A 10,038-nucleotide genomic window follows, 5' to 3' on the forward strand; every position below is an offset into this window, starting at 1 on the left:
ATTTTTTTTTGCTTTCTCAACTTTCCTATTGGTATGTTTTTTTTTTAATGTGAGAGATCATTCCAGAGCTAAATCAAAGTGGATTTTGACCAAGAGATGAGGGTTGAGTTTATGATACCTTGATTATTAATATGTGGTCAGTGCTTTGTAAAAAGTATAGTTTCAGATATGGTTGGTTTAAGAATTTATTAAATTATTTTTCTACTGAAATTATGTTTGTTTTGCCATTGCATTTCTTTTAATGGATTTGTTTTTAAGTATGTGAATCTGTGAACAGATAAACTGACATAATAAAATAGAATTGATATATAAGGTTCTTGTGGCATGGTGGAAGAAATTATTAATTTAATTTTTTTCAAGCAAATACTGATTGTAATAACTAATAAAGCATTGCTATAATTATTTATAATTTTCTTAAAATTTTGGTTTTATTCGCCTTTTCCATACTGAAATGTCACAACCTGATTTACTATGGCTTGCCCCCCCCCCATAGTTTTGATACTGGGTACGCCCTTTTCTTGTCACATGCTATACCTTTTTGACTTCAAAACTGTTTAAATCCTCCAGCTTTTTATGTATAGTTCATTTCTGAGGGGGGGAAACAGAAAAAAACAATTATATCAAGAAGTATTTGCACACTAATTAAAAAGTTTTACAAGTGTAAAAGTATTCTCTATTATCACATGAAAGATTATTAAGTTGTCTTAAAAACAAGAAAACAAAAATCTGATCAGTATTAGCAAAGAAAAGGCAAATTAGACTTAATATCTTATGTTTAGTTTACATCTCTCAGAACATTCCAAATGCTCATTCGAAATATAGTCAAATTCTCTTCAAAACTAAACTCAAACAAAAAAAAAAAATCTTAGTTGTACATGTATTAGCGAAAATACAGCAAACCATTTGCTGTAATTTTTAAACCTCTTTCTTTTAGCAAATTTATTTTTATATTTTACAGCATAAAATTATATAATTTTGCATTTCATTAAATTTAAACCTGAAGTTCTAATTTAAGTATGAATTTGTTTTTCTTAGAGCCTGATGGAAGAGGAAGCAGTGATGTAGTTGGATTAAATCACGATGATGAAAGTAGCTCAACTTCTAGTGAAAAGTATGGAAGAGACGTAACCACATTGAATCATTGTTTTGATGACATAGAAAAATTTATAGCCCGACTTCAACACTCTGCAGCGGCTTCTAGGGAATTAGAACGGAGAAAAAAGTATGTTTTATTTAATTTTTTATCCTTTATTTGTTAGTTTTTTGTATATTCACTTATTGGTTGATTTAGGTTGACATCAGATATGTGAATTGAGTTAAGATAATTAATACATATATACATACCAAGTCTGTAAATATGAAACCAGAATTTGCCTATAGTATGGGCTTGTTGCCAATGTAATTATCAAAAACCAGTGTTTGTACTTATTACCATGTTTATTATTTAAAATTGTTCAAAACCTTGCGTTGGTTTCTTAGATTTCTCAATTTTTTAAATAATTATGAGCAGACCTTATTATGAATTACTTTCAAAGGCTGCTGTTCAACCCCCTTTTCTGTAATGATCTTTTCTATAGAGGGATTATAATCAATGAAATTTCAATAGCCATTTCATGAAATCATATATAATTGTTAAAGTAAAATTGTAAAATGATTAACTATTATATAACTTCTGTTTAAATTAAATATTAGGGTGATTATATTCACAAATTATATGCTTGTGAAATTAGACAGAATTCAACACCAAATTTTTAAGTTAGGCATTTTGATTACTTTACAGTAGTCAGTTGGTTAATTTGTAAATTAAAAAAAATATTAGTGGATATATTTATCTTTCCAAAATTACATTGTAGTTTCTAAACATATAAACAACAAGAAAAGCTCATTAAATTTAATTTTAACTGCTGGTACAACCATGAATATGCCTTTACTGTATTTATCCATTATATTAATATACTTTTCATGACTTTGCTAATGTTAGTTTACCTTTTCTGTATTTAGGAACAGGAAAAACAAAAAAAAAGATATGGGTGATGGTTTGCTGACAATGAGGGCGAAACCTCCACCAGAATTGGAGTTCATCGATATATTTCAAAAGTTCAAACTCTCATTTATTTTACTTGTAAGCAATAATAATATTTTATTTGTTATATGTAGATATTGGTACTAAGGTGAAACTGATTCAATCAGCTTTGATTTTTTCTGGTGTTAAAGATTTTTTTTTTATCTTTAGTTAATTCTAGGGACCATATGGTCTTTTTATAAACATTGTTTGCTTGGAAAGCACAGATAAGGGGTAATGAAGTATGGACACCCAACCTCACATTACTGTAAACCATGGTTTCCATGGTGCAGTGATAGGCAATCAATAGTTCTAAAACTGGACTCTTTTGGGACTAATTCAACAATGCTCTTCCCACTTTATGTTTTCAAACACTCAGATTCAAGTGCAGTCACAAATTGGTCTGGATCTATGAATTATCAGAAATGACTATCCCAGGTTAGGAAGCACAGGATGTACTTAATATCTTACCCAAAGCAAATTGTCCAGGAACAAAAAAAAATACTTTTCATTTCTGTCATTAATTGGGTGTTCCTGGCTTATCACAAACAACTTTTCATGCTCTTTGATTATTGGCAGGCAAACAGTGCTGAAAATGAACAAATTTAAAGAGTAAAATTGTTTGAGAATTAAATTTTTTATTAGAATCTGTTATCATAATTTGAATATTCCTGGCCAACCAAAGATAGTCAAATGTTTATTGCGATGAGAAATTCTTTTGACGATAGATTTTTAGAGCCAATTGAATTATTAAATGATTCAGTTCTTCACCTTTAATTTTCTGCTCTGATTACCTACAAATCTTCAAATTTATAAAATGTTTACAATTTTTGGCAATTTATGCCATGCCTTTAGTATGTGTTGGATTGGAAAAATTACTAATATAAATTTCTAATTAAATTCTCTATAAGAATAGTTTATTGAATAAAAATTCTTCTTTCCAATTGAAATTCCAGAGTTAATAGTACAGCAGAAGAAATAGAAAGGGTTACAAAGCCAACCTCAGTACCTAATAAAACTTCATTCATAAGATCTACTTAGTTTCATTTCAAAACTCTCAAATATATAAATATAATAGAGTTTTCCATTACTTTTAGATCTGCTTGCTTTTGATTCACCTATTAATTCCACACATATATATTATACTTTTTCAGTGTATTTCACTTTAGTGAAATTAGGTTATTTTAACATGTTTCCAGCAGTTTATTATTACTTTATTTATTAATATCCATTATATTTATACCTGGTTCCATTTAATTTTTTTTTTGTAGGCCAAACTAAAGCATCATATACATGATCCGAATGCTCCAGAACTTGTTCATTTTTTATTTACTCCGTTGGCTCTTATAGTAGATGCTTCACATGATACTAAGTATGCTCCTAATTTACCAGCTAAAGTTGTCTCGCCTCTTTTGACTCAAGAAGCTATCAACTTACTGATGAATTGTGTTACGAGTAAGGAAACTGAACTTTGGCACTCACTTGGGGATGCTTGGTTAATACCAAGGTAATGTATGATTTATGTATCTATAAACGATGTTAATACAATTGTTGTATAATTAAACCCTTTGTTAATTCAACTGATTATTATTACTATATTTACTTAGTTAACGTTCTGGATTATATTTCTTAATTTATTTCAAAAAGTTAGTAATGAATTATTAAGAATACATATTGTTTATATTAAATGAAATTCTAGTTCATAGTTATGTACAGTATGTTAAAGCTATTCAGAGGATCATTCTAACAATGTAAAAATAAAAAAAAGTTATTCGTGTTTATGAAATTCAATTACATTTTTTTTAATACTTTACAAAATAAAATATTTATGAACAAAGAATTTATTAAGGCTACCTTTGACAAGTTCATTATACTCATTTTACAATTAATTCATCAGAACCTAATTGTGGAAATTTATTTGTATCTGATAATTTAATCTTCTTATTTTCCTTATTAACATGTTCAATCAAATTCTCTAGCTTTATCTTTTTTTCGATACTTCACATATGATTCTCACGTAAACAAGAGTCATTATCTAAAAAAAAGTTTATAAAAGGAAGATACTCTAGATGTGGTTAAAAATAACTCAAATACTATAACAACTATTTATTATGAGCCAATGTTTCACCCCACTTTGCAGGGCTTCATCTGGGCTGACAAAGATACAAACAACTTAAAATATATGACAGAGTAAGAATGTAAGATAACATGAAATTGAAAGAGTAAGATAAATAACATTTAGTTGTTTGTTTCTTTTTCAGCCCTAATGAAGTCCTGTGAAGTGGGATGAAATGTTAGTTTATAATAAATAGTTTTTCACTATTTTAGTTATTTTTGACTACTATTATTAATTACACTCGGTCAAACAACAATCTTACAAAAACTTTATTAATTTATGAAAAATTTAGCATTACTTGATTTTAAAAAAAAAAAATTGTGCTTAAATTACATAATTGTTGTGGCTAAACAAAGTAATTGTACTTAACATCAATTTTTATTGCTGTACTCCTGAAAATATTGTGTTCATTAATAAGTTTATTAATTAACTGATATTAACTTTAATACTTAATAGATTTATCTATAAAAGGTTTATTAATTAATAAACCACTAGTTTAAAAAAAATCTGGTATGGTATGTGCTCACATCGCACAGCTTTCACTTACCATCCTACCCAGTAGATGTTAATTTTAGCTCAAGTAGGGCTACTGAAAATTGTGTAATCACAATACTTCACCTTTGTAACTATCTTTGTAATTATTTGGAAGGAGTAATATGGATCTCCAATTAAGAGAAGATTGTTGAGAATCAAGACTTTTGGTTGTATAAGCAGGTTCCTTACACTGGTCAGTGGCAGGAGAAGGCAAGATAAATGAAAGTCTATAAAAATCCATTTCTTTTCTTAATGGATGCATATAATGAGGATCAAGGATCACTTGTAAGATTTTGCAAGAATTCCTTTCACATCACAATAATCTACTACAGAAACTGTTGAAGAAAACTTTAAAATATTTTAAAATGCCTTGGCTGGTTTTAGAATTCTTGCCTGAATAGATTATCTAATTTGTCACATTCATACCCAATAGTATTTAACTTTATTTGTAATTATTTAGAGATTTTCTTTTATTTATTTAGTGCATGTATGTAGGCATGTGTTAATCAAACAAGATAATCTTTTTTGGATCAAAGATGAATTGTAGGATACCATAATATAGGATTAATATATTGTATATCATAGATAAATAAGATTAAATAAACCACAAAATTTTGTTATTGACTATTTTATTTTTGATACCTATTTATATACTTATGTTTCTGTTAATTGCAGAGAAAAATGGAAAGGTAAAGTTCCTCCTTACCGGCCTGTTTTCATGGATGGTTGGTCCCCTGATTATCCAGTTACAGAGGAAATTGAAGACCGCAGGGACTTAGGACCTCTTAGCAACTCTGTTACTCCTACAGGAAAACCTATACGGATTGATGAAACATCTATTCAGCATGAGGTATTTTTAATTTTGTTAAATAATTAATTTAATTGGTAAAATTATTTAAAAGTGCTTTTAAAAGCAACATTTCAATAATATTCAAAATTTTACTATACTCATTTATAAATATATATTGCCTATCTTATAAAAAAAAAAAAGGTTTTAGGTAATTGGCATCAATTAAAACAATTAAATACATAGTTTTTGTAAAGAAAATAAATTTCAAAAGTGGAGCTTATAACTCAGCATACTACAAAAGTTACATATGTTAATGAACAATTGATTACTTTAAAATTTTAACTCTTTAATGTATGAATAATTCACCAAAATGTGAATAAATATTAATATTTATAATTTTATAATCTTTTGATGTGATGTTAATTTGGATATTATAAAGACTTATTTTAAATAATCAATAAAGTTTCGTTGTTTAGTTTAATTATTAGTAAAATTTATGATCAGTATAGCAATTTATTTTTTGTTTTTTATTTTAATTAATATCGTAAAAGATCATATTGAAATTTTGCTTTTATTTTCTGTTTTGGCCAACAAAATTTACATAAAATTATGCCATAATTTAAAGTATTCTTCTATTTGTTGATTGATTGTGCTTTTGTTAATCTTAAAGCCTGAAATGAGAGATGTACATTACCAAAGGGAAAGAGACAGAGAAAGAGAAGACTATAGCAGTGATTACTTTGAATATGATAGACAGGTCCCATCACCTACTGAACAAGCACGTTATACATTTGATAGAAATTTTTCTTCACGAAATGATCGATATAGTAGAGAAGAAAGGTATAATAAGTTTTTATCAGAGATAATTTAGATTGTTTAGTATAGTTTTGTACCCATTAATTTTATTTTATCCAATAGAATTGATTCTCAAAGTCCAGGAGATTCTGAAACTGGACCACCACCTCCTCCTCGCAGTGATATTTCGGCAGACTCCATAGAAAGGACTGGAGTCAGCCATGGAGGAGTTAGTGAGAAATTTGAACGAGCTCAAGCTAGGTGGTTAGAGGAATTACGCAATTCTGGAAGTAAAATTGTCCAAGTGACATACCCACGTACAGCTAATAATGATAAAGAGCTCAGTGTAATTAGAGGAGAGTTCTTACAGGTTAGAATAAGTATTCTTATTTTATTTAGAACAAATATTTGTAAACCATTCTAACAAGAAGAGGCTACAGATATGGGAATACCAATTTCAATTAAACTTTTTTTTATGACACTGTGTTGAAAAATATTGGGCCCATGTCTGAGAGTTCTTGCAAATGTTTTATAAAATTTTAGCAATTTTTCATGTTATTGTTTTCTGCCTTTCTTCTCAATGGATATAAAGGTTATTATACACCTTTCAATTTGTTTTATTTTCAGTGTTAAATATAGAAAAAAGATTGCTAATTCTATTAAATGAGTTTAAATGTTGAAAATTTACATAATACTTTTTTGTTCAAAATTATGGTACAACTTCACCAAAATACACAAAACTTTAGAATGGTTTAGGTCCTCTAAACTACACAAAATAGCTAAAACAAGACCCACATAAACATGTTTGAACCAGGTATATACAATAAAAGTTTTGAAGAGTTTTCCTTTATTTTTAACTACTTTTTCTCCCTTATAAAGGCAGGATATCTAAAGGGAAGGGTATTATTGTATAATTGTCAGAGCCAAAATTCTGCTTAAAATCTGGATTTGGATAACATCTTGAGGAGTTATGAATATTTAAATGAACACCAGTCATCAGCAGAAGGAAAAAAAATCCCCAAAATTTCTAATGTTTCATTTGATAGTAATTCGTATTTTAGGGGTTTTAAGGGTGCTAAAAATTAATCTGATTTGCTTTTTCTAAAAAAAAAAAAATTATTTGGTCTGCTGTACTCATATTTTATTTTGGCTTTTGTATACATTTAATCTTTAAAAAAGAACAGCAATGTTTTTTTTCTTATTGTCCAAAAAAACAAATTGATTTGTATAAAGTAACGTTGAAATCTATCATTACAAAGATAAAAAACAATATTATAAAAAATAGCTAGAATCATGTAAATATTATTTTTCTTCGGCTTCTAGGACACATTGGCAAGAACCTTCAGATATTTAGTCAGATATATATTTTTGATGTAGTATTGTCTAAAAAGTTTTCATTGAAATGAGTTATTTGATTTCCATAGCTTCCTCTTTTAAGCCCAAAATAGATATATTGCCATCACTTAGATATACTATGAAACAGACATTCTATTAACTGTGTTATAATCAAAATAATATATTTAAATTGAAAAATAGATAATGTTTGGAATACATTGTTTTATTAACAGCTTTTTGTCTTATGTGGATTTTTGTTGTAATTTTCTCTTTTAAAAAGATATTTTCTATGATTTTATTTACCTATGTTGTGAGAAATATTTATGAATTCTCCACAACATTAATTTTTTCTTTAACTGGATTGAGATAAACTATTCCTTTCTGATAAAAAATATTTATCTTTTTTATAGTATGCGAATAAATATTTATTAATCTATTTTTAAATTAAATTATTAGAATTAATAAGTAAACATTTTAAATCATCTTGTTTATTCATAATATTTTTTATGTAATCAAAGATATAATTTATGTGTTCTGGACTAAAATTCATATGAAGTTATTTAGAAACATTTATTTTTAAGGTTCTTGATGATTCTCGAAAATGGTGGAAAGCAAGAAACAGTAGGGGTGAAGTTGCACACGTTCCTCATACAATTGTTACAATTTATCAGCCCTCAGAATCGGAAGTTTTTGGTTCAAGAGGATATTATCCTTCACAGGTATTATTGCAAATTAAATTTCTTTCAAAATATGTATATAAAGAGCTAAGGATTCTTACTATAAAGCATAATTATAAAGAATTATTAATTTTAAAAAAATACACAAGAGGCTTCTTGAATTGCCCTTTTTTGATTGGTTAGATTATCAAATTCTTTTTTTATTAGTACTTTTCTTTTCTTTCTCATTATTTCAGAAATGGGACTTCCATTCTGTACAAATTTACTGATTTGTGATTTACTGAATTAAATTAAATTATTTTGCTGTTGTCTTAATCTTTAAATAGGCAGGCTCAGGCGAGCTTTTCAGTCCTTCCTTCTATCAGTTTATTTTGATCTAGTCTGTTGAGTGTTATTGAATAGTTTTCTAGTATACTTGATAATGGTAGTGGCTAGATATCATAATTTTATGATTATAATAAATTGTTAGGTCCTTAAATTTTGTGAGTCCTTTCTCTTTTTAGAGAGTTCCTTCTTAATGTCATAAATATTTGTCTATTCATCAATTTTGAATTCTGTAGATTTCAATTCACTCAAAACTATTACAGTGTCAACAGAAATGCTGTTTCATATATTTGATTTTTTTTTTTTTTTTTTGTTAATATATATTCATCTAAAATTCCTAATCTATGACAACTTATTTTGAATGAGTACTAATTTATATTTTAATAATTATTTTACTTAACAGGAAATATTTTATACATGAAAAATTAAGAAATTTTGTGAATGTGAATCAATGCCTTAACATTTTTTAGGAAAAAGACATTAATCCATCAGTTTAGAAACTATATTTACAAGACAAATCTCTCAAATGATTTGTTTTACATCATTGTGTACTATACAGTATATTAAATAATTTACAGTGCAATATGTTATTGAATAATTTACAGTATAATATTTTATTGAATAATTTATGGTATAATACATTATGGAATAATTTTAATCTTAATTATTTAAACTAAACTAGTTTGAACCTGTAATATGGTATTATTAAAAATAAAAAACAAAACAATTTGAAAAAAATGAACTAAAGAATAGATTTCAGTTGATTCATTAATTATTTGATGATTTTTGGCACAAGGTTCATTATTTTATATCAAAACCTAGATCATGAGATAATTTTGTAGCACATTGACTTTCAATTTTCATAGGACCACCAGCTTGAATTCTGCCTGAATTTTAGATTAATAAAATTTTCTTAAGAACTTATATCAGAAGAATTTCTTGATAAACATTCTACTAATATAAATTCTCATCAAAACATTTATAAAAGTTCTGATACAAATAATAATTTAATGTAATTAAATAATTTCCTTCTAAAAATTTGAAATAGCTATGAGTTCTCTCACACTTATGCAGTTGAACTTGGTGGATTTTTAAAGGAGAAACAGCCTCGTACAACATCTTTATTAAAATAAAATATCTTAATTTGTATAATCTTAAATAAATTAGGCTTAACCTTAATGAGGTTCATTAATTAGGCTTGTACTAAGGCACAAAACAGCAAACATAGGTATAACTTTTATTTAAAAAATTCTGTTGACAACTTTATAGTATTGAACTTGTATATAGAAGTTCTACCCAAAAAGTTCTTGGAAGAGCTTTTATCATAAAAGTTCAAACTATAATGTTCTTGAAAGAATTTTTATTTTAAAAATTTCTCGTAAGAACTCAATAACAAATATGTAAA

The 10,038-nt window shown here is 26.9% G+C and overlaps 1 protein-coding gene across 1 annotated transcript in view; it reads left to right on the forward strand.

The window, feature by feature from the left end:
* Positions 1-10,038, forward strand: part of LOC106677941 (epidermal growth factor receptor kinase substrate 8) — a gene marked incomplete in the record, with an annotated part of 45,650 nt that overhangs the window by 9,879 nt on the left and 25,733 nt on the right. The window contains 7 exon segments of the mRNA XM_067044667.1: positions 1,036-1,222; positions 2,002-2,122; positions 3,334-3,569; positions 5,388-5,562; positions 6,173-6,342; positions 6,421-6,667; positions 8,214-8,351. Coding sequence (XP_066900768.1) covers positions 1,036-1,222; positions 2,002-2,122; positions 3,334-3,569; positions 5,388-5,562; positions 6,173-6,342; positions 6,421-6,667; positions 8,214-8,351 — 1,274 coding nt within the window.

This window comes from Halyomorpha halys, unplaced genomic scaffold, assembly GCF_000696795.3.
Source record: "Halyomorpha halys isolate HHAL.00 unplaced genomic scaffold, Hhal_1.1 Scaffold115.1, whole genome shotgun sequence".
NCBI lineage: Eukaryota > Metazoa > Arthropoda > Insecta > Hemiptera > Pentatomidae > Halyomorpha > Halyomorpha halys.